Below are 24,364 nucleotides of genomic sequence, written 5' to 3'. Positions count from 1 at the left end.
GACCTTCCGTGCTCTTTAGATGTTTCTAAATACCGTCTTCTCAAGTACTATTCTTCATCAAAATGCCTATTTGGTTTGCTTTTGATGCACTTCATGTTTTAATCCCTGTGAGAGTGAGCAACTGCAATGTCTAGAGATCAGGAGCATACATCAGTTTAGAGCAGAACAGTTCAAAAATGCCTTTTTGAGATCTGGAAGCTATATATTCTCTCGAGCCATGGCTGCTTGGTTAGAAGGTGCCTGAGATTGTAAAATAATGTTTTGCTACATCTTACTTTCTCATGTCATTGTTCATTCCACGCCATGCCACACTATGTATTGACCTTTTATCACTGAAGCGCGTGTTCTAGCAAGTTCAAGAGTGCATTATATCTCCCTACAGGAGACTCTTTCAGATGTCTTTCCTTGATCCAAGAGGCATGCTCTGTTAAAAAAGGCAAGGTCACGCAGTTTTTTCAATTTCGTCAGAAGACCTTAGCTTGACTGTTGCTTTATCATCATCAGAGCTATGGAAATTTAATACAACCTATATTACGTATTTTTAATTTTGTCTCATTGGAGGAGCTCTAAACATGAGTCAATTATTGACTATGTTTGTTCACACTGAATATTGTTTCCAGAGAGTGTGCTGGGTGAAATTTCCTATGTAAGCAAAAAAATTAAATGATGAATTGAGTCAATGAAAGCATAAATGAAATGGCTGAAGATTCTGCAGTCACATGACACAAATGAATCTTATTTAAATCTTTCTTTTCACTCTTGTATGTCATGATTTTGCAGCAAAATGGAAAAATGATCTGAGGATAGCTGACATAATGATTTTTGGAGTTTTGGGGTGCAAGAGGTTTGGGTGTGAACTCCATCCATGTGTATATCTGAAAGTGATGGGTCATACTCCATCATGAAATGAGATTATTAAAATCCTGAGAAGTTAGATCTATGGTTTGAATTCTTACTACTTTGAGGGAGGCATCCTTCTGTGAATAAAAATATATTAAAAGCCCAGTATTCAAATAATCCACATTGAATACCTAGGCACACTCAGAGGGTTTGGAATGATTAATTGGTGAGTAATTGTTCTGCAATTTTTTGGCCTTTGTGTATAAGTTGTGAGGGGTCATTTATCTCCCTCCTTGAGGGGGAGGCATCAAATGGTAGTAGTGGTCAAATGTAGTAAAATCCTTATCTAGAAATGGTGATGCTGCCATTGGTTTGGACTTTGGCTAGCAAATAGAGGTGGACAAATTAAGCTGTTAGATCATCTTTGTCATTGCAAATGCAAGTGGAACTGTAGTTTGACTTGTGTGGCTTAAGATGTTATGCATGGATTACAAATTGCCTTTGGTCAGTGTTCTATGGACTTCTTGAGAAATTATGCGTAGATTGGATAGTCAGGTGCTGCCTTCAGCTAAAATAAAATAGAATCACTGCATATGGAAATCTCTATACTGTAAACATAGACAGCCTTGGCATTTAGATCCCACTAGAGCTATTAGTGCAGTTCAGGTATCTTTTTGCAGAAACAGAATATTTTGTTTCTTTGGCATTTTTTCTTTCTTTTTTTTTTTTTATATATATATATTGATTATTTTAGTTAAATATTTTCAAATACCATTCCAGCTAAAGCAGTTTCTTACCAAAATACTATTGCTTCAAGTAGACAGCGAGTAGCAGTCATTTATGAAAGGTAATATTTTGTCATTGCTAGTTTTCAGATGGGTCAAGAAATCAGTTTCTCAGTATGCAGAATAATCTTACTTCATTGGTGTAATAAATTAATGAGGTACCAGCAGTAAAATGGTACAGTCTTTTGAACCTCCTGTGATTTTTTAGAAAACAGGTAGAGATAACACAAGTGCATCAGTGACAAAACATGAGGGACTTTTCTTGAATCAACCAGCTCCAACTATTACAGAAAACCTCGTCATGTAAGAACTTTCATAAACTGATCAAGGTATTTAAAATAACCTACTGTATGCACAAGTTGTTGCTGAGACACGAGGCAGTGAGGAGCACTTTCTGGAATGAGGACAGGATTTCTGTTTCCAGCAACTGCTACAAGCACTTTGCTGTTTTTCCTTTATGCTTGCTGTCAGTTTTGCATAATGACTTTTGATGCTTTTCCCCTTTTTTTCTTTTTTTAGAATGGATAAAATCCCAGAGACAATTAACAAAATGATATCTCGAACTGGAATGGAAACCACACATTTGTAATGGCTCACAGGGTTTCTGATCTGAAAATGCCAACAACTGTTTCACACAGTCAGCAACTGGCTATTTCATAAACTAGTTGACCATGACTGCTTTTTGTGATTCAGATCTAAGAAATTTAAAACACTGACTAAAACCAGGCCTGCAAACCTGTTCTTTTCAACAGCAGTGTGGACAGTTTGATTTTACCTTATGTAAAGAGTTCCAGAAATCCTTGGAGCTAGATTTTTCTTGAGGCTACGAATGAAATTAAAAACAAATACATATGTTCTTCCAGGGACAGTTCATTGCTCATAATTCAGTGCAATTCAGACATTCTCCTGCCAGTCATTAGTTATGCATTTAAAGAAGCAATTTTAAAGACTTAGGACATAACTAGTTTAACTGTCTCTTTAGATCTCAGAAAATTGTATCACTGAGTATCAAAGTTAGATGAGTTGATTTTATTCAACCACTGTTTGTTCCCTTGTATGTTTTAACCACTGGGATTTGTATATCTGCATGAAATATAATAACAAGTTTATTCATAACTTATTTCATAACTTTGATATCAGGAGAATTATCATTTTGTCTCACGCTGAGATTATTCCTATAATAGAACATTTAAATAAAAAAAATCGCGACTCAAACGATTTCTGCAGACCTTGTAAAATAAAACAATGAATATATCTATTTATGTAATCACTATGCAGATTGTTATTCCCTGTAAAGCAGCGAACGCCACTGTGAAAGAAGTGGAAGCATTAGGATTCCTTTATGTGAATGTTATTCTCCAGATATTAACCCTGAATGTTCAGCTAAAAAAGGCCCAGTGAATCTGTCACAAATTGCTTCTGTAAATGCACTCATGGAGCAGCAAGGATACTGAAAGTGAAGTAACATTGCCAATGGCTTTATAACCTTCAAGCTTAATGTGCTTGGCTTGCAAGCTGCCTGAAAACAATTGCTTTCTAAGTATGTAATTTGAGTCTTTGAATGAGAATTAAGATGCGGAAAGAGTTTAGTAGCTTTCCTTTCAATGTATGTTTTAAATAATACACCTATTGAGCATATGATTTATTAAGCATATCTTTATGTAGAGAACCCGTAGGGGGGCGTTCTCAACCCACCTTCACAGCAATAACCCAAGGTAAAGACACAGTGGTTTTGACGAGTGGAAAACAAACAAACGAGCACGTGAGAAAACACTGGGGCAGGTTCTTTACTTTTATCCATCAGTGGAGATCCACTGACTTCGATTCACACAGTGGGCATTCGTGGTTTTCCCATGTATTTGCTGGACCCTTGTAAGGATGGCTAGATTTGGTGACTTAGCCTGTCTACCCAATTGCTAATTCGTGTGAAATTCACAGATCAGAAATAAAGCTGCTTTAAGGAGTTTCACCTGGAAGGAAGAGAAATATATTTCTGTAGTCTCTGGCTCTGCTTCTTGCTTCCTCTTCAGCTAGGTGTTGCTTTTGTGGAAGTGGGAGCTAACGGCTCAGGGGCTTTCTCTGTGCTCTGTGCCAAAGCTGCTGTGCAATGCAAGCAGTTCTTCACCAGTCAATCTCCGAGGACCTGCACAAAGTGAAGTAAAAATCCCATCAGTATTGACTGTGTTCTGTCTGTATTCTGAAAGGTGTGACCCCATTGACATTTGTTCCACGACAGCTCTGTGTTTTCTAACCAGGTTACATAAATTGCAAGGCAGATAATGCAACCACCAAGGTATGATTTAACAGGGCATCTCTCCAGCTTACGTCTGTGACCTGTATGTTCTGGCCTTCCATGAGAGCTTTCAGCTTTGCTAACCAGTACTGCTTTCTTGGTGGGAGCTCCCAGGTAAGGAGCCCACACCCAGCTGCCCCAGTTTGGACCTCTCGCTGCCTTCGCACCCTGTCGAGTTTCAGTCACTCATCCCAGAACTCTGGTGCTGGCCTCTTCCTTCTACTTGTCTGCAGTTTCCCACCTACGCCCTTGCTCCCACACAGCCCTGGTGCTGTGTAGGTGATCCGCAGTGTAGCTCACTCTCTAGCAATGGGAAACCTGACTGAGGTTCAGAAGCTGAATCAACCGTGTTTGTTGTGAGAGACGCTTTGTTGTGAGGAATTACAGTTAAGCAGAGATTTGCATAAACATGCTGCAGGCATCAGGGTATAATCAGAGAGTAACCAAAGAAATCAGAAACCCTCCAGTGTCTGTGACCAAATGTTGGAGAGAATAGGGCCTTACTAATTTATTTAGGGGTCAATACCTATTGAGCTTGCCTGCAGATTGTCACAGGATCTGATTGCCTGAGGAAATTGTTTCAGTTGAGATGGTAAATCATCACTACACGACTTCTTATCCTCAGGCCTCGTTAGAAGTATTCCGGTGCCTGTCTTTCCTCCAGCCCTAATTCCTCCCTCCCTGTGCTGCCTCTGCAAGCAGCCAGAACACAGACCCTTCACAAAGGTCAGGGAAAGGAACTTACGGCTGGAGCAAAATGCCATGAACGGTGCTCTGCAGTGCCTCTGAGATGGTTCCTTATGGCTAAGGCCCTGTGGCTAGGAGTATCTTGTTAAATTGCAAGATAAGGAGCCAGCCAGTGGTCTGTTTTTCAGTCTGGCCTTGGAGCTGCATCTCTGGGAAGTGCAGCACAACCAACCCAACAGGGATCTGCGAGCCCTTACCTTGGGAGACTCCTGAGGTTCTGGCCTTGTAAGAGCTTGACAGCTTGAGGAATAAAACAGTATAGTGGGACATACTAAGGTGTGGAAAGCTTGATGAAAGGAAAGTTGGTAAGAATTATTTAACCTTAGACATGGAAAAGAGGCTTTTTAGCACCAGCTAACAAGTGGAAGAGTTCAAGCAGAAGCAATAATGTATTTCTAAGGTTTATTAAGAGGACCATCAAAGAATAATCAGGCCAAGATAAGGCTTTTTTTTTTTTCTTTTCAGTTTTAGGTATTTCAGCACTAGCTAGAGCAGACAGTGGTGTGATTATTCCAGCCACCCAAATCTATCAGCTGTGTGTGCTGGCACAGTGCTGCGCTAAGGCAGCTATATGGCTTCTGGCTCACAGCTGGCCCTCATTCATCCTGCTTGAAGCACAAGCAGAGTAGATGAGCATCTGTTTGCCCTCCTCGTTGTAGACATTCCCTTTGGCTTCATTCGTATGGATAAACACAGAGTTTTTGTTCAAAAAGTATTATTTTTAGTTCTTACTATATTTGTCCTTTAAAAAAGAAAGAAAGAAGGAAAGAAGCAGCAGAGCAGCTGGAAGATTTCTACATAAAAGGCCCCATGGTTGAGTTCTAAAGAATGAGAATTATTATTCAGGATGACATAGGCTCAGTGGTAACCTATTTTTCAATTATTTTCATTTTTTATAATTTAATTTCTGATTTTATATATTTATTTATGGCAACCCCAATGAAACATTGGGACTGTGACTAAAGAAAGATTGTGCTGAAAGTTCTGTATGCCACTTTCTTAATATTGCCTATGGAAACTTCTGGAAATGTCTTCCAGTAAAGCAGGAGTGGCAAATCTTGTTTCCTGATATAGTTTTTTCTTATACAAAAAGGGGGCAAAAATAGTTATATAAAAATAAGAAAAATGTAATGACCCAGGCTGTACTAAGCAGAAGGAATTCTTTTGCACATTAGTGGTAGGTCAACAAAAAATACATGTGCTGAGAATGGAACATGCGAGATTGCAATACATGGTCTATGACCTTTTCTATACCATCTATATCTAAGGATTTATTTTGATGTGTATTTCATATTCTTATTAATAAATCAATATTAATTTATTTAGTATTATGCATGAGTCCAATGTGAACCCTTTAAACCAACCTTGTTTTTTTTCTAGGCTAAAGCATTGCATTGTATTTTTATAAATGACTTAGCTACAGTATTCTAGACAGGTTCTGACGTCCTCAGACCTTTCATGACACATGGTACTACTTCAGTCTGAAATGATTTCTTTCAATTTCACCAAAGTAAACCCTGACACTCCTGGCCTTTCTGGGAAATTTTTCATGAAACTTTACAAAGATTTTCCCTAACAAGTCAAAATGAAATATCCAGAGCACAAGCCACTACTAATTCACTAAGTAAAAGCATCCTTCCTGGATGCATATTCACTGGTTCCCAGGAGAGAGACAAAAAAAGAGCTCAGAGGCAGTTGGAGATGTCTTAATGTGCTTAGGATCTTGAAGCCAGTGCCTGAAACTGATGCGGACTCTGGGCACTAGCTACCATTGGGAAATCTGTATGCACTGACGTACTCGGTGGGTAAAATATTTTCTCTTCCTCTTAAATAAATAAATAAATAATATGTAATTTGCTGACACAAGCTATTTACTTAAAACTGGCCCTAGGCCTTGGGGAGATGTTTATGACACTGGCTAGATTGACTTCAGCAAGCAGCAGCTGGTGCTTTCACACTGCTCGATGTTGGAATGATCTCCTGTACTGCAAGGTAGAGAGGCAGAAAATGCAGCTGCATCTTTCTGGAGCTAATTTTAAAAAAGCAATGAGCTGGTAATTACCACTTTTCCCAGCTGGTCTTTATGAGGGTAAAAGGTTTAATCATAGATGGAGGGTGGAAGAGGAAAATACTAAGCAGGCTGCAAACCGGTGTTAATGAACGTCCCTCCTGGAGATGTTTAGAAATTTATGCTCTTGTTGGCTGGGAGGAGCTGGGAACAAAGATTACATCCAAAAGGTTATCTGGTAGTCCTTGGGGTTATGCCCTTTGTATATCGGTTTTCTCAGGCAGTGGGGGTTTCATGGCGGCTGTGGACGCTGCCACCAAGTCCCTGCAATCTGCCCAAACCTTGGGGGAGGAAACTGAAGTGAGCTGGCTCTGGGAGATGCCGATGAGACGGGTTCTGGGGAGGTTTTTCAGTTATCATCTCTTTTCTGCTTGATTCCTACAAATAACTTATAAGTTCAATTAAAGCAGTAAAATATAAATATTTATGCACGCATTTAGCTAGTGTTCACTTCTATTTATAAACAAGAGCATATTGCAAGGGGTTCTTTTAGGCAAGTGAATAAATTACGTATGGAGTGCCTGTGTTAAATTAACCACGCTTTATTAACTCTTCCAAAAGTATTAGGTAATAACTGAATTGACAATTAAGTAGCTTTTGTGGGATTTATACTTAAAATACTTAATCTTCAGGAGAACCAGAAGCTGTTTACTTTTTTTTTTCTTTTTGGTGGTGGGGGTAGGGGATAGGTGATTGTCTATAAACATATTCATGTTTTTACATTAATTTCAGTTGTGTTGGGTTTGTTTTGTTTTTTACTACTGTTATTGGAGTGAAATGGAGGGTAATAGGAAGCAAGTCATTACTCTACTGGTCTTGGGGTCAACTGTTATTTGTTAACTTTTCTGCTATGAGTGATAGGACACTATCACATGTTGTATCCGCTTCAAGCTTTGGTTTTTACAAATCAGAACCCAGTCTATGAGGTTTTTGATATTTTTTTTTTTTTTAGTCAATTTTTACATTGCACCTAGGTAGATGATGTGTGCATAAACTTCTGATGACATCTGTGGGATATTGTATAAAGCAGTGAGGCCTGAGGCCAAGAAAGCTTTTGTGAGCTTTTAAACTAGGACTTTTTAATATGTCCTTTGCATGCTTAGTTTAACATATGATTATTCTCTTGATTGATTTTGTTGATGGCATATTAATCTAAGTTGGTTGGATTTGACGCCTATGCATTGGATGATAAAATAATATTTTCCTCTGTTTAGGAAACCATTTATCATGTCTGGTGCAATTAAATGGTTTTAAATCACTTCAGAATTTATTTTATCTCATCTCCGGATTGCGCAAATCAAAACAGTAAAAATGTAATAAAGAAGTGAGGTCCAAGTCTATCAATGTATATTTTTCTACACATTTTTCATTTGCTACGATAACTTATTTCTCAGTTAAATTTTCTGAGGGTCACTGCTTGATGTAAGAGTCCATAGCGCTAGTTGATTATTAGATTCAGAGCTGAAAAGACAGTTCCTGTCGCAAGCCTTGCAATTGAAATCAGGTCAGGAGATGCCAAAAGTTGGCCAACAGCCTGTGAGCTATTCACCTTGTGAGTGACCATCTTGGGTTACCTGCCTCTCCGTCTCGGGTTGATGTCTGCCCTAGCAGCCAGTAGACTTTTACAAGGCTTCTTGCCGAAGGCCTCATCCAGCACCCAGTGGGAACAGAAGGCAGGGCTATGCCAAATTTCTTTTCCTGTCAGTGGAAGCTGAGCATTATCTGTCAGATGAGACTGGGGCTGTCAGGGACCTGGAGTAGAGCTTTGGTACTCTTCAGTACATTTGTGCTGTGTGGGAGGGATGGGCAACTTCTAGAGTTTGGGGTTCACGTGTATTCCTGGGTGTGTACAGAGGTCATGCCAACATGTCACTTTTGTACGGTGCTAGGTTGAGCTAAGGCAGTCAGATCCAGGCTTGGTTTGCAGTATCAATTCTCCTTTTTTCATGCATGAATTTAGGTGTGCCGAGTCCCCCGAGTTAATTAAAGGATTGATCTAGTCATATACAGTCACTGAGCCATAGGCAAAACCCTTGAAGTGTGAACTCTACGCAAGGAGAAAGATACTTTCAAATATTTGTTCGTAAAAATATTTTTCAGTTGCTGTTTCTGGTACTGAAATGGATCCATTGCCTCCCCTCCCAAATCCATCAAACAAATAGTCTTTAAAGTCACTTAGGGAAAAAAGACATTTTTAATTCTCTCGCATATCAGGTATGTAACAGATAAATATGTGCAAAAATACTTTCTGGTGCTTTTGTCAGCCAAAAGGAAATGAAAGTGTCTTTTTTGGTACTTTTTGAGAGGCAAACGTACTAATAGCATGGCATTTGGCTAATAGCACAGCAGCTGGAAACTGAGCCATGACAGCCAAGGTGCAAAGGTCAGAAAAGAAAGAGAAAATAATTTCATTTGAAGGCTAAGGTCATCTGAAATAAGTGATTCCACATTTTAAAGGCTACTGAGGATAAAATCAGTGAATGTCATATCCTTACATTGCTTAATTTCATTCTTTCTTCTTTTCTCATTTGTAATGCTTGCCTATTCAGGAAGTTGAGGTAGGTTTTTTGCTTTTAACTTGTAAATGTCCTTAGAGTGAATTGAAGTATTTACAGCATATCATATTGCATATTATACCTTAATTTCTAATCAACTATTAATGCTGTTATGAATGGTACGTGTATTAATACATGTTAATTATTCATGTGTTAATATTGGTTTATTAACATGTTAATATTAAAATGATAGCATAGGTTACTGCAGGTACAAGATATTTTAAACACATTAATGCCTTTCCGAGGAGAAAATTCAAAAACATCAATTTCTGTGCTGTCATCGTGGTATTTTATTGAATGTGAATGTTAAACCTCTTTAATCAATCTTCTTGTATTTATTTATTTTTTATGTTGAATGGTATACAGGTTTAGGTACTGTATGTTGTGATATCAACATACTTCTTCTGTTGGAGGAAGTTAGAGCGAAGTGAAGTTATCCTTTGGGGGATGTTGGGAGTTTCTCCTCCCAACAAAAGTCATTTCTGGTTAATCTTTGCAGTATCCTAGTGCAAAGACTTGTCCATTTTTCAAGTCAGAACTTTAGGTGGTATTTAAATGAGACATGGTTTTTCTGCTCAGTGGTATCTACAGGATGAATTTCACCTTTACAGTTCTATGTCTATTCAGCTACAGGTTTTTCTGGTATTGATAGTGAAGTAAAACTCTACTGCCATATTTTCTGTTGTCTAGCTGACATAAGTTGCTTTTAATTGCTGTTAGCCAGATTGCTCTAATGTATGTGTAGTCATTATTTACTCCTACAACTAATGAGTTCTGTATGTTGAAAATCTCAAAGATTTTTTCCGTTCCAGTCTTTTAGGTTTGTGGTTTTTTGTTTTCTTTGTTTGTTATGTTTTGTTTTGTTTTTTCTATATATGTTTCTGTGTATTTCCCTGCATTATCATCCTGTAGTTTTAGGCAAATTCTAAAATAGATGTAGCTTCAGTTTTAAAAAGCAATGTAGATGCCTGAATAGAGGAGAAAAGGAGAAGGAATAGGGTCACAGAAGAGATGAGTGTTTTCGTAGATTTTTTTTTTTTTTTTATGAGCAAGGTGCATTTTCTGTAAAATACTCCTTTGACACTGAAATTGAGATAAACCCCCTTTCCAATCCTTATTTCGAAATTGGTTCCATATGCCAACTGCATAAGAAATCTTTCTTGGGATTTGAATTATTTAACAGTTTCTGATGCTGAAAACCCAGCAGCAAAGCAACACCTAGAATGTAAACAGGCAAAAATAATAATAATAATTTGTTACCAGAAAAAAAAATTGCTCAAAAGCCTAATAAATAAATAAATAAACCACCTTATTCTAGAAAGTGATTAATGCTTGGTGAATTTAGCAGTACATTGTAATCCATTACAAAGCAGTGTATCACAATGAAGTTGGTGGGTTTTTTGTATCAACAAAGCTGTGGAATTCAAAGGCAAGTCTGTGATTTTATTTCTGGTGCTGAACCCTGTACTTCTAAAGAGAAAAGTTAGAGATTCTTCTGATGTATCTGAAATAAATTATGAATAATAATCTTTATAGTTACTGTGGAAAGCTATCGCTGTCCACGAAGTCAGGGTAGACACAGCATAGTCAGCATGAATACACTTGGAGAAAGCAAATACATTTGCTTTTTGAAAGGCGTACAGAATTGCAACAGGTACCCTCATTACAGGCAGCATTTGCCCGTCCTTGGCAGCCTCCAGATCAGAGAAGAGCATCCGCAGTTCTCCATGCTATCAGTGTTAGTAGTTTCTGCTTCTCACCCCAGCCATAATAATCCCAAAGGAATGCAGTGCCACAAGGCACATTGTCTGGCGCTCAGTGCAGGCGTAGAGAACCTGCCTTCCTCCAGTCAACTGTGGGGTAATGCTTAGAGTGACTGGATAGCATGGGAGCAGGTGAAATTCAGTTAACTAGAGATAAATGGTAAGCAAAGTCCTATGGAAGAAATAATTTAGGTGTTTTATTCACACTGATGGGTTTTCAGTTACCCTCCTGGCACGAAAAAGAAATGTAAATGTCATTCTAATTGATAAAGACATCTCTTCAGTGGCAGCCCTCAAGAAATGAATATAGAATGTTGGATATATTAAAAAGGAAATAAAGATTAACATGAAGACAAATATAACAGTGTTATAAAAATCTTCCATGATTCCTCACTTCAAATACATTATTCAGTTGTTATTGCTCCCTCTCACAGAGGACAAGTGAGATATACAGAATATGCTGAAGCTGAATCTCTTGAACCCCAGTTCTTCACAGGTTGATGGCACTCTGAAGTAGGGGAAACTTTGCCTACAGGTATATATTTGCTAAATACATAGAATACAAATTCAGGGACATGGAAAGGACTGGAGAAAGCATGGAAAAAGCTTATTTGCAACAATAATCATTTGGCCAAGTACGCTGACAATTCCTACTTCTTGGTTTTACAGCACAATCAGAATTACATAAAACAGAAACATAAAGCTCACTGTGTGATCATACCTTTACATCAGATTTAAGAAGTCCCAAAAAGATAAAATTTAGTAGTAGGAACAAGTGACAAAAACATTCATTGTGAGTTCCCTTGTATGTTATTGTAAATTGTGTAGTGCTTTTACTATTATTAGTGTATATCTGAACATTCACAATGGTGTGATTTGCATGTGTCCAAATGTGTGTATATATATATATTTGGGGATTTACTTTGCTGACCTTTTACAATGCTGTCATCATGTCATATTATCTTTATTACTGAAAGTTGTAGACTGATATGAAATAATACAGAGTTGTCTGGAAATACTTAATGAAGGGTGTTTTGAAAAACAGGTCAGATAGAAGATTTGGGGTACTGAATGCAAGTTTTTTTTTAATCTTTAAATTCTAGCCTGCATTTACTACTCTTTTGAACACAACCTGTTGACAGTTTTGTCTGATTTGGGCTGAATATGTTTAGGATCAAAAGATGAGTTGATTCATTTGTAGTTTAATTACATAAAATTGTACTAAAAAGATTGCTTATATTTTCCCTGAGTTTATTTTTTTTCTTTCCTATTTAGGATGATTATTTCAGAAACTGGAATCCAAACAAGCCTTTCGATCAAGGTAAAGTTAGTAAATACTTTATGGTTGTATTTTTTTTTAATTTCCATATACTTTTTCCCTTTCTTGCTCTGTCTGTCGTATGCGTTAGTGAAGAGCTATATTCGTACTTACATCTCATTCCCAATTTAGTCACAGCTTGAGGTGGTTTATGTATAAGAGTTTGACTCATCTCTGTATTTTTTAGCTGTGTTTTTTAATCTGCATCCATTCCAATTTATATTCAGTGACAATATATGTGCTTAGAAAGGTTCTCTGTAGCCCTGAATCTCAGTCTAACATGCAATTTAAAACAGGTGTCTTCACATACCTTTTCTTTCATTTTAAAAACTTCTTAAGTGAATGCCATAAATGTAATTACTGTATTTCCTAATGCTATGGGGGCAGTTCTTTGAGTCTAGTTGCAAAGTTGTGAATTTCAGAGCTGATTTTCAAAAGAAAAGGGTATTGTGTATATGCTGCTGATTCCAATATAGATTCCATCAGGCATTTTGCACTTCCTTTGTCTTGGCGGTTATTCCAACAGTTCCCAGGCTAGCCACCAAAGGATAGGAGAAAGAAGTAAAAAATGTTTTGTTTTGTCCAGAATAGGGAGCAACTTTGTCAACCAGAGACTTGAATCTTCAAAATTGCTGAACTGTTTAGGAAGGAAATACCCCTTGGTGTCTCTGTGGACACATAGTTGCTTTTGAAATTTTCACTTTAAGTGCCTTTCTATACTTAATTGCCCAGCACGTATGATGTGCATGTAGCTCCCAGGAATTATTACTGGGGACATGTACATATTAGGCTGAAGAGCATCAATTCTCTGCCATTATGGAAATGGAACTTCAATGTCAAAGGAAAGGGGAAGATGGTGTTTTGGTCAAGGCGTATATCCACAGAGAGATTTTCAAAGGAATAGAGGGATTTAGGATTACAAATTCTATTGATTTCAAACAAAACATTTGCTGCTCCTTTCAGAGGCCATGTGAACCTCTGTCTTCCCAAGAGGAGGGGAAAAAAAGAAAAGATAAGTCCTGGCAAAAATGTTGCAAAAAAATTTTTTGAACTGACCTACTCTAAAAAGAGAATCTAAAATCACACATGGATACCTTGAAGTGATATAAACATTTGTACATCTGCTAAAGATTCCTGTCTCTTCACAATGTCTCTTTTTCCAGTGGGTAAATTCAAACAGCAGGCTGCATCTCTCCTGGGCTATACAGGAAATCTGAGTATAGCTTCACTAGGCTAACTAGCCTACATGAATACCCTCTCTTTGGAACAGGTCTACAGTATTTTCACATTTAAAATATATTTCTAGATTCTAAAATAACTTTTTAAAATATAGTGAAGCCTTCATATGGAAGCCAGACTGAGGAATCACCAAGAAGCTGCTGGGAGGGCAGGGTTCAGAAGTAGCTGTAGGTGGTTAGTACCTGTCAGAAGTGATCTCATAAAGGCAGCCAGGGAATTCAGTATATCTGTAACAACTTTAAAAATGAACTGGAGACAGAGGTTTTGAAAATCAGCAGAGTTCTACTTCTAGACTTTTACTTCATTTGCATCTTTTAAAGAAGAGTGTGCTGGGTCAAACCAATGCTTTCTAAAAGAAAAAAGCTACCTTTATTCAGCAGATTAAATTCCTTAATTATGCATTTAAAAGCAACAGCAGTGTAATCTAGCTGTCTTCTTTCTGCTTGTAATGCAGAGAGAGATACCTGCATTTATGTCTCAAGGAAAAAAAAACACCTTGTTTTGTAAGAAAGCACACATGACTTTTACTGAAACAACCCCTAGAGAGTTGCACAAGGTATCTTTGCATAACACGCCTTCTCAAGGGAAGTCAACTTCAATGCTTCAGCTGCAAGTAGAGAGTACCTGAGTAGTCAGAATTTATTTTTTAGCCTTGCTACTAGCCCACATTTTTATTCATCTCAAACACAAGAGAAACCAATAGAAAGGTGAGCATCTTACTGACTGAGCCGAGCTAACGAGGCGTTTGGACTGCAGAAGGCAGGAGAGCGTGTAGCCTGGAAATGATTGGTAGTCATTAATATTGAATTCAATTCTGTCAGAGTTGCAGAAGCCAGAAAACAGAAGAGTGGAAGGGGCAGGGTACTCAGGATTTTTAAAATATGAATCAAAGGGTTGGGTGTTTTTGTTTGTTTATTTGTTTTTTTGACAAAGTCATTTGAAAGATCATAAACAGCTTGACAGCTAACTTGGCATACTTTCCTAGTCTCCTACTTTGGAGAAAGAAAAGAGGGAATTAGGGGAAAAGTTTAGCATGATATTCCCAAATCAGAGATTTTTGTACAGTAATTAAATGTATGCACCTTGCCAGACTCACCATAAAATTAACCCATTCGGACTTCATGTGTTGTTGTATGTCAACACTGCTAAACAAATATTTAACTTGCAAGACATTTCTCCTAAAGCCACCTCTCAATAGCTGTATTAAATGCTTCAATAGATAAATGTTATTAACTTTTCTGGTGTGATGCACAAGTAAAGAGTGCATTTAGTTAGGTTTAAAGTTGCTGGAATTATGTCAGTTTTCCTTGCCATATGGCTTTTTTTCTTTTTCTTTTTTTTTTTTAAAGCATCATTACCCCTAAGACAGGAACAGTGGAAATAATGGGATGCACTGAATCCAAAACATTTAGACCATTGAGCTGCCATTACTAGTAACAGCAAAACACAATAAGAAGGGAAAAAAAAATATTCTGTTGAACTAATAGTCTTTTCCCAAGAATCTGTTCCTAAAGCTATCCACAAACTTTGTAATTGTTGTAGTGTGTTTGTACAATTAAGTGCAGGTCTCACTGTTTCTGTTTTGATTGTGACATTCAGATGATTGCAGTGGACTGAGCTGGCCTGTTTCCTACTCCAAACACTATCTTTTGCACTGAGATATAGAGATTGGCTAAAGTATTACATGGTTTTGCCCACCTCTGGTGACAGAAATCCCAGTGTTGCAAGCTGCTGGACTTCTCAGGAAAAGAAGACCCTCATCAGAAGTAGCTGGACGTTCGCCCTTGATTCCCAGGCTTTTTCTTTAATTTCATTGTCTTTATTCCCAGTTCTTTTCCCCTTTAGCTGAGAAACCTGGAGAGGGATATTTCCTTTCTTTCTCAGGGACATTTTGGACATTATCTGTCGGGAAAAAAAAAAAAAAAGAAAAATCCTCCTTCCACTCTGCTGTCGGAAAATCTTCACCTGCCTATCTGTGGCTCTGATGTCAGACATACTCATGTAGACTTGGCTATCATTATTAATTACAGGCACGAGCTCTCTATCGTTCCAAAGAATTTCCCTTGAGCACTAATGAAAGGCTGAACTGTCAAACTACCCTTGTTTTTGAAGAGGAAACACTGCTTTTGAGTGGATTGTGGCCTCCAGCATAGCATAACCTGCAACTTTCACAGTCCAGCAGCCCCATGGAAGTGAATTTATCAAACTTAGAGCTTTATATCTAGAGATGGATGTGTTGGTATTCATGCTTCCTCTCCTCCTGCATAGAATTGTACCTAAGTATGTTTAGTGTCTGACTGGCAAGTCCAGATTCCAGAAGCCCTCCAGCCTCCTGCAGCTGTGCATAATAAAGTTTGCCTGAAATTCATAAGCATTCCAAAAGCAAAAAGACAATAATGGGAAGCCTGTGATGCAGGATGAAAATCATAGAACCTACAATTATTTTTGAACATGTAATTTTCTGTTAGCCCAGTTAAGATGTTCTTTCAGAAAAGCCTGAATAAATTCCCTTCAGAGAGTTTAGTACTGTACACATTCCTAGCCACAAATATATGTTAGTTTTATAATAAATGTTTTCTATTACTGTGCCTCAGATGGCAGATTTCAATTGAATAACTTATTTTGCAATTTATTTTTTGACTGTATTTGAATTAGTTTTAGAGGCTTATTCATAGGACAACTGCACATGAATTATGTTTGCAAATCTTCAGTAAATCAGTACAATTTTAAAACATGCTAACTAAATCAACAGGAAAAAAAATAGCTGAGATGCTGCATGTGAAATATACTATCTTCCATCAGAGGCATTTCAAGCACATTTGGCTGCTTATATCCTCCAACAGATGCACATGGCTGTCATGTGCTAGAAGCATAGTATTAAATTTCTTATAAGCTTGTAAGCAACCAATTTTTTCATTAAATATGGCATCAGAAGTGACGGAGATAGGATCCCCATCTGTGACGGTATTATGGCTGATGTGCTTTGAACTAAGACAATGATCGATAGGTTGCTTGTCTAGAATTTTATTAGCACTTGGGGAGCACTTGTTAGTTTGGTCAATAATGGTGCTGACTTTCTTTTAATATCTCTTACTTCACTGACTGTGAAGCAGACATGATTTTTCAAAGGGAAATTCACGCTTCCCTCTAGTGCTCATTTAGCTCCCATTGAAATAAATACATCTTTGGGAATTTAATACAGCCCAGCCCTGCTCTCACTGGCATCGCTCAGTAAGCAGCAGTCTCCCTCCCTTTGCTTCAGCTCAGTGTACAGGAATTTGTTCTTAGAAGCATATTTAAACCTTTAAAATTAACTGTTTGGAAAAATACATGCCCGTAAAGCTTCCATCCTTATTTGCTGTCAAAGAGACCCCAAAGTATTATTCACAGTAGCAGGGTTTGTATTCTGGTTGAACAAGGCCAAACTAATCAGGCACAGTCTCCTGCATTGACATTATTTGGCTTAAATCTATCATTGTGCCATCCAGTATTTATGCTGCACATCAGAATGAGTTTTAAATCATTAGACAGTCACAAGGGTAATTTGCAAAGTATTTTAATATGTTTATACAGTTGTGAGTTAATAGTAGACATTGTTTGGCTCTAATCAAAAAAGAGGAACTTTTGGGAAGAGCAAAAGTAGAAGGTGAAGCGCCAGTGGTCATTAAATGTATAATTCAGAATTTTTAGGAAGACAATGCTGAAGTAAACACAAGTGATTTCAAAATCAGAATTCAGTAAAAAGAGAATTGATAAGAACTAAATTCTAGGGGTAGAATAGTTAGGATAACTGGCATTTCCTTAATGTAAAGGGCACAAGCACAAGAATACCAAGAACTTGGTTAATGATACGGTTCTTGGTGACTTAGCTGGCAAGAAGTTATTTAGAGAAAGTGAAACTTCATTGAACTCAAAGAAGCAAAAAGCATTGCACCAAGCAAAGAAAACCAGGTACAAAATGAGATGTTTAGGAAAGGATTTAATAATAATAATTTTCTATGAGTGTATTAAAAGGAAGAGAAAAATCAAGCAAAATGATGATTCACAGCTCAGTGGAGAGAGAAGCTTATATAAAGGCAAGATGAGAAGGTAAAAGTATTGTTACCTGTCTTTGCTTTGTCTTTCACTTAAAAAGACAGCTGTGATCAGGAGGCTATTGCAATTAATATTCTCAGCTGAAGTGTAAGATTATGGATTAGGGAAAGAACAGGCCTCAGTAAATTAGATGTTTGCAAATCAGTTTAAATTGACCCAAGGGTTAAGTGAATTGGATGAAATAATTTTAGAGGTACTAAAAGTTATCTTTGAAAATGTATGGAATTGTAGAAGCCTAGGAAAGGACAAGCAGCATACATGTTTTTCCAGTTGCAAAAAAAGGGAAAAAAAAAAAAAAAGGAAATTGTACTACATGACTTAAAATTAAAATCCTGAAAAAAAGTGATGAAATAAATATTAAAGCAAGGTTTTGTTAATATCAAGAAGATAGGGGGAATGAATAAAGCCAGTATGGATGTCAAAATAAATCTATTTCTTTTTCAGTGACATTTACAGGCCTTGAGACTCAAGGATAAGCTTGCTGTGTCATGTATCTTGACTTTAATAGGGCTTTTGACATTGGCTTACGTTACTGTCTTATAAACTAGTTTAAGAAGTATTGTCTAAAAGAAATAATTGTGAGATGGGTACAAAATCACTTGGAAAGATTCGTTCTGGTAGTAGTTGCCAATGGTTCCACATCAGGCTGGAAGGATGAATTGAGAAGGGTTCCTCTGTGATCTATTTTGAGTGTAGTAGTATTCACCACTTTCATTAAATTGCAGATGTTGAAATTAGTATGCTTATTATATCTAGAAATGTAGCCAAGCTGGGAGAAGCTGTATACATATTAGAACAGCAATAAAATTCAGAGTAGCCTTACAATATGAAATAAATGGTCTGAAAAAAAAAGATAAAGTTCAGTCAGGACAGGTACAAAGTTTTGAACTGAGGTAAGAACAATCAGCTGCACAAAACAGAATAACAATTGGATCATCGTAAATTCTGACTGAAAGTTTTAAAAAAGGGTTGGGGATTACAGTGGATTACAAATTGAACATGAGTCAACGATGTTGTTCTGTTGCAAAGAAGGCAAATGTTGCACTGGCATGTGCATAGCTGTGAGTAATCCTTTAGCTCTAGTCAGCACCAGTGAGACCTTGGCTGGAATACATTGTCCAGATTTCAGTACCAGGCTTCTTGAACAGTGTGAATCGATTACAAAATACCCAGAGAAAAGTACCAGATATGATCAGAGCTGCAGAAATTAAACTCTAGGAAGGAAGACTGAAGGAGAGGAGGTGGCTCTGTGGGGGGAAAAAACTATTTTAAAATGCATATAGTTAGCTGTGAAGGGGAGGAATTGTGATCTGTCTATTGTGGATATAGCAAGGAGCAATACATTACAGAAAAAATAATTTTAGCCCTCATAATGACAGGAATAGTTGAGCATTGGGAGAGATACTTTAAAGAGTCTGTGAAGTCTCTGTCTTTGAAGGTGTTCTGAAATACGGTAGACAAATGTCTTGTGCATAATGACACATTGACAGCTGATCCAGCTAGGGAGGAGGGGAATGGAACCAGCAACCTTCCCAGCATTTGCCATTGTAGCACTGAGATTCTGTGGTTGTTCTGTGATTAATGGAAACCAGCTGATTTAATTGAAAGAGCACAGGAGAAATGCTGAACAAGGTTTTCCTTAAAACAGATTTCCAGTCAAAGCAAAGAAGGGGAACAAAAAAAAAAAAAAAAAAAAAAAAAAAAAAAAAAGTGTAGGTATTTTTGACAGACATTTTGGCACCATCTGAAAAAATACAGGTTCTCATTTGATGGAAGTAATCTGCATAAACTTTAAGATAGAAACTAACCGCAGGCTTGCAAACCTCCATGAATATAAACAGGGACTGGCAAAAGGCAGTCTATTTTATCTGACTGCTTCTTCTGACCTCACTTGCTTACTAACATAGGAAGACATCCTATATATGATTCTGCACTTGGTTATTAATGCTTTTTTCTAGCCTGGCAGGAATAAAGGTCATGATTTAACCCTAAGGTTAAAGATTTGGGTGTAAATGAGTTAACTAGTCTCTTTCAATTCATTAGATAAAACATGACAATGCACATGTATTTAGGAATTAAATCTCCTTCCACTATAAACCTGAGAGCCCAGGTCACCAAAGAATTAATTGAATCACAGCTATTTTCCTCCATGTTCTTATTGCTTGAAATTAAACATGTTTGCATAAAATAGTAATATTTTTGATCAAAGCTGACTACTTGCATTCTAGCCTTGCAGCCCTTTGTCATGCGGAAAGTTACTTTAAACTGCAAAATGGCACAGTAGCAGTACACAACAAGGTGAATAAAAATAAATAAATAATGTGTATTCAGGTGTTCTTCTACACTAAAAATTTCCCAAAACATACTATGGTGAAAATAAGCATCACTTTGGAGGGCATTATTTAGTCATTTAATCACTATCTGCCTTTCCTCCGTGTCCTCTGGTTGTAATTTATCGATGGATCTTGCCACTGATGTGTGTCTTCGTGCTGTCAGTTATTGGCTAGCAGCTTTCTTTAAAGGTCTTGTTCCCTTCAGTGTTTCAACTTTTCAAACGTTGTCTTTAAAGTATAGGGAAAGAAAAGCTATATCTGAAGACCGGAATTTGTCATGCACCATCCTTCATGAAACCTCGGTTTGAGGATTTGATCTATTTTATCTAGGGCATGTTGTCTACCGTTGTTGTGTTGCATGCACACAGCCTCGTAGTGCATCAGTGGGATTAGATGGAGGCATCCAGAAGAAGTGCTACCCGAAACTGGGAGATTATTATGTTCACTTTCACCAAAAGGCAGGACAAGTAGAATCAAATCTGTAATGTTAGTGGGTACTTTTCCTGGCAAAGCTCTAATTTATAAGCTGAGCAATTAATTCACTAAGTTCCTCCTCTGCCATGTTCTACTTAACAACAGATAAACAGAACTCCATTAGAAATGGGTGTACAGATAAGCAATCCTAGGAATCATTGCACATTCCAGAAATCTTTAATGCAATGTAAGTAACCATTAGTGTAATTATTTTAATGTGATACTTCAGTATGTTCATGGAGTTTCTCCTTTGTTTTAACTGCTGGGTTTTAAAAAATAAATCAGAAAAATGCATGTAATATCTAGTCTCTAAGAGCAAAAATGTCTTTGCTGTGAAGGTTCCAGCATATAACCCTGCTTTTTTGTTCAGTGAGGACCTTTGCAATAACCTTTCATATTTAAAACTAAGCAACAAGGAGTTGCTGACACAGGCTGTAGAAGTTTGCAAAACTGAGAAAGGGAAGAACCCCTGCTTGGCATGGAGTTAAATACAGACATCTGAGGAGAAAAAAAAAAAAAAAAAGTGTCAGCTTCTCTTTCAATAAACCATAAAGCTACCTAAGAAAGCAGTGTTAGCTAAAATAAATAAATAATCTATAAATAAATAAATAATAATCTAGTCATGATTTGTTAATTCCATTAATTGTTTTTACGGTTATAGTAAATTCACTCTAACCCAAGGACCTGTTCATCCTCAAAATCCAGATAATATTTAGCTATCTCAGAGGAGAGCATGATGCAAAAAAATATGTACTTCTATAACTTTTCCATTTTTGATATTATCAGTTATCACCACCTTGCATCTGTGACATTAATAGAATTGTAAAATATTCATTTTCATGGGCTTTCTTTCTCTCCCTTGCTTCTCCTTCCTGTTTTTCTTCAATTTGTCTGAAATGCAAGTGTTAGAATAGTCACGTGATGATTGTCTGCAGTATGCTCTTATAAAGGCATCATATTTTTATCTAGTTTTTCAAGTAGCAGTGCTCTTTTTAAATTTAAGCTTCTCAGCACCTCTTCACTGTGCTGAATAGCCACAGTGAATATCCAACTGAAAGCCATTTATACAACTGAAAGCCAAATGCACTTATTCATTCTCTAGGTTGTCTTTGTGAAGTGTCCATCTTCCACAATTGCTTACTTCAGTAAGCTCAAGTTACTTCAGTAGCCTTGAGGGTTTAAGAAAACTGTTTAATTGTGTGAATTTTTTTTAAATCTTTTGTGATTCTCAGGTTGCTGCCATAAAAATGTGAGGTTAAAAAAAGTGCGTATCTCCATCAATACTGAGACTGTCTTTTTGCATTCACTGTGCAGCAAGAAGAAGACTACTTGTTCTAATTCTTCAAATTGCATATTTGCATGAGTGCCAGCTAGTCTGCTTTTTATGATAAAGCCTAAAAACTTTTCAGCAATCACTTTTTTTTTTTTTTAATTTCTTTCCATTTTCCCCCTCTTCTTACTAACATGGTCAGGAAACATCTTACCTATCTGATTATCCACTCGGGCTGACAACTATTATGCTGTTCAAGCCAAAGTAATTTGAACTATCCAAGTTAAAGGCATGAAAAGCAGAAGTCTATCTGAAATACACCAACAGGCCCTTAATGTGGGTAAAATGTCCAGAAATCAGAAATATAAATATATTTATAGTTTGCATCATATAGATAATTATTACTTTTCATCTTTAGATACTGCCTCAACAGAAATTCTACATATGCCATTGCAGTGTGTTTAGTGTAACCTCTATTTAGCTATTCTGACTCTTAATTGCCTAACTGCTCCTGGGCTTTTCATTATTTTGTTGCAAAAATGCAACTTCATATTTAGGCAATCATTTTTCATTTTCTTTACAGCTCTCCTTCTTAGCTGCTTTTTCATCAAGGCACATTGCTAGGATATTTTCCTACACAGGACTGTGCCAATAACATTTTTTCCAATGCCTATAAATAAATTAAGTATACTGTGGCTTGAAAGAGAAATTGCGATCAGCTGGTGTTCTACTACCTACAAAACATTTTATCTTCTTTCAGTTTCTATTACTGTGCTCTCCCTTGACTTTGTATAGGAAGTTGCACTCCCTGTTAACGTCGTGTGCTGCGTTTGTGTGCAGCATGCTTGATGTATGGAACTATTGCAAACGCCTAGCATGGATAGCTCAGCTTTTGAAATTGCATTGAAGATGAACTTTTTGACAGATGCGGCTGTTTATGTGATTTGGAAATAGGCCTGTTTGTATCAGTCAGGCAGGCACTTCATTTATCAAAATGGTAAAAAAAAAAAAAAAAAAAAAAAAAAAATAGAAATAAGGTTCAAGATGAAAGAGAAAAGAGAGGCCACCTATCTAGTGGGAGCAGAGAGCGCAAAAGGAGGAAAGCACTTAAAATTAACATGTATAGCTCTTATAATGGTACAACAACAACAAAAGTCTTTTTCCTAGGCTGAAGTTTTAAACAGAACATAATTGCTTGATTTCATCACATCTGCACAGTGATTCACAACCTAAAAGCCAGTTGCCTGGTCTAAGGTAGCTGTCTATCATTTAATCTTTGTAGGAGACACTGAAATAAGTTTTTCAGATTTCAGGTACTGTACTGGGAGCTGCTTTGAGGACTATCTAAGACTGAAGTTAGATGGAATCAGCCATCGCTGTCTAGGAAAGCAAGATATATACTAGAACCTCTTCTGCACACTATTCCACTCCACTTCCCTAGAGAAGATGAAAAGATCAAAAAGATCAAAAGCACAATGGTTGTTAAATTTATGAGGATCCTGTCTCAGTTTTGAAGCTCAAATAGAGCAAATTTTATGACTGAAACTGCTTCCCTGTTCTGTGGAAGAGCTGGCACAGGCCAGGAGAGAAGTTGTGCAGGCTGTTGTTTTTCATATATTTATATATATAAAGTCTTCTCCCCGTGAGACTCCCGAAATACTCTGTGATTTCCTTAGCTATTGGATTGGATAGAGGATATCTCCTCAGTAGGGGGTCCATTTTCTGGTTTGTTCTTGCCATTGTTGGTACCCACAGTGTGCTTGTTCAGGACAATTCTGAACACATGTACATTTATTAATGATCAACAGGCTGTTTGTGTGGTTTCCCGAAACACAAAATAAGCTATTTGAGGTACATTCTGTTGTTTGGGACAAGAGAGTGGTCATACTTTGTCTACTTCTGCTGAAACAATATTAGCTCAAGTTCACAGGCCTACACCAACAGCTATGCTAACTAGGCCTAACTAATGTTAATTGCTACACTGATACAAGATAAATGGAAATTCTGGTCCATATTTTCTGAAACTTTCAAGAACAACAAACTCTGCCAGGATGTTCAAATGAAGAAAGGAGCTCCGAGGAAATGTATGTCATTAAATAACCATGGCAGGTGTTCCTTATAGGTGGGATTCTCCTGGAACATGCTTAGCCCCCTAAGCGCTGGTATCATCTTTGTGAGCAGCAGGGTATTTGAAGATTACCTAGCTGAGAATCTAGAAAAGCATCAGATATTCAGTGGGGAGGAAAAAAAAAAAAAAAAAAGAAGAAAAAAAAGAAAAAAAAAGTGTTTGGGGTGAAGGCTGCAGGAGCTGGAATTTTGAGATAGCGTCACTTTTGTTTTCCTTTGAGCTGGGGAAGAGAGAGTCAAGAGAAGGGAAGATCAAGTATGCAATAGGTGATGTTTAATGCTTTGAAAAAGAATCAGATAGTTTAATAATGGATTTTCTGTGTGACAGTCCTTTGGCATAGCTGATTTTTACCTGTCCATTAGTATGCTGTCTGTTTTGTCAATCTAGCAAAAAGGGAGAAATCTTCTTGCTTGTTTTCCTAAAAGAACTGAATTTCTGTGATCTCTGTGCAGCTTT

General features: G+C 37.2%; 1 protein-coding gene across 2 annotated transcripts in view; it reads left to right on the top strand.

The window, feature by feature from the left end:
• Nucleotides 1-24,364, top strand: part of SPOCK1 (SPARC (osteonectin), cwcv and kazal like domains proteoglycan 1) — a 285,128-nt gene that overhangs the window by 82,662 nt on the left and 178,102 nt on the right. The window contains exons 3-4 of one of the 2 annotated variants that reach the window (XM_032196944.1): nucleotides 9,283-9,291; nucleotides 12,327-12,372. In XM_032196944.1, coding sequence (XP_032052835.1) covers nucleotides 9,283-9,291; nucleotides 12,327-12,372 — 55 coding nt within the window. The remainder of the gene's footprint in view (nucleotides 1-9,282; nucleotides 9,292-12,326; nucleotides 12,373-24,364) is intronic. The other variant, XM_032196945.1, reaches the window with a different exon arrangement.

Source organism: Aythya fuligula, chromosome 14 (assembly GCF_009819795.1).
Source record: "Aythya fuligula isolate bAytFul2 chromosome 14, bAytFul2.pri, whole genome shotgun sequence".
NCBI classification, from domain to species: Eukaryota; Metazoa; Chordata; class Aves; order Anseriformes; family Anatidae; genus Aythya; species Aythya fuligula.
The sequence above is the reverse complement of the archived record's forward strand: the minus strand, read 5'-3'. Positions and strand labels throughout refer to the sequence as shown.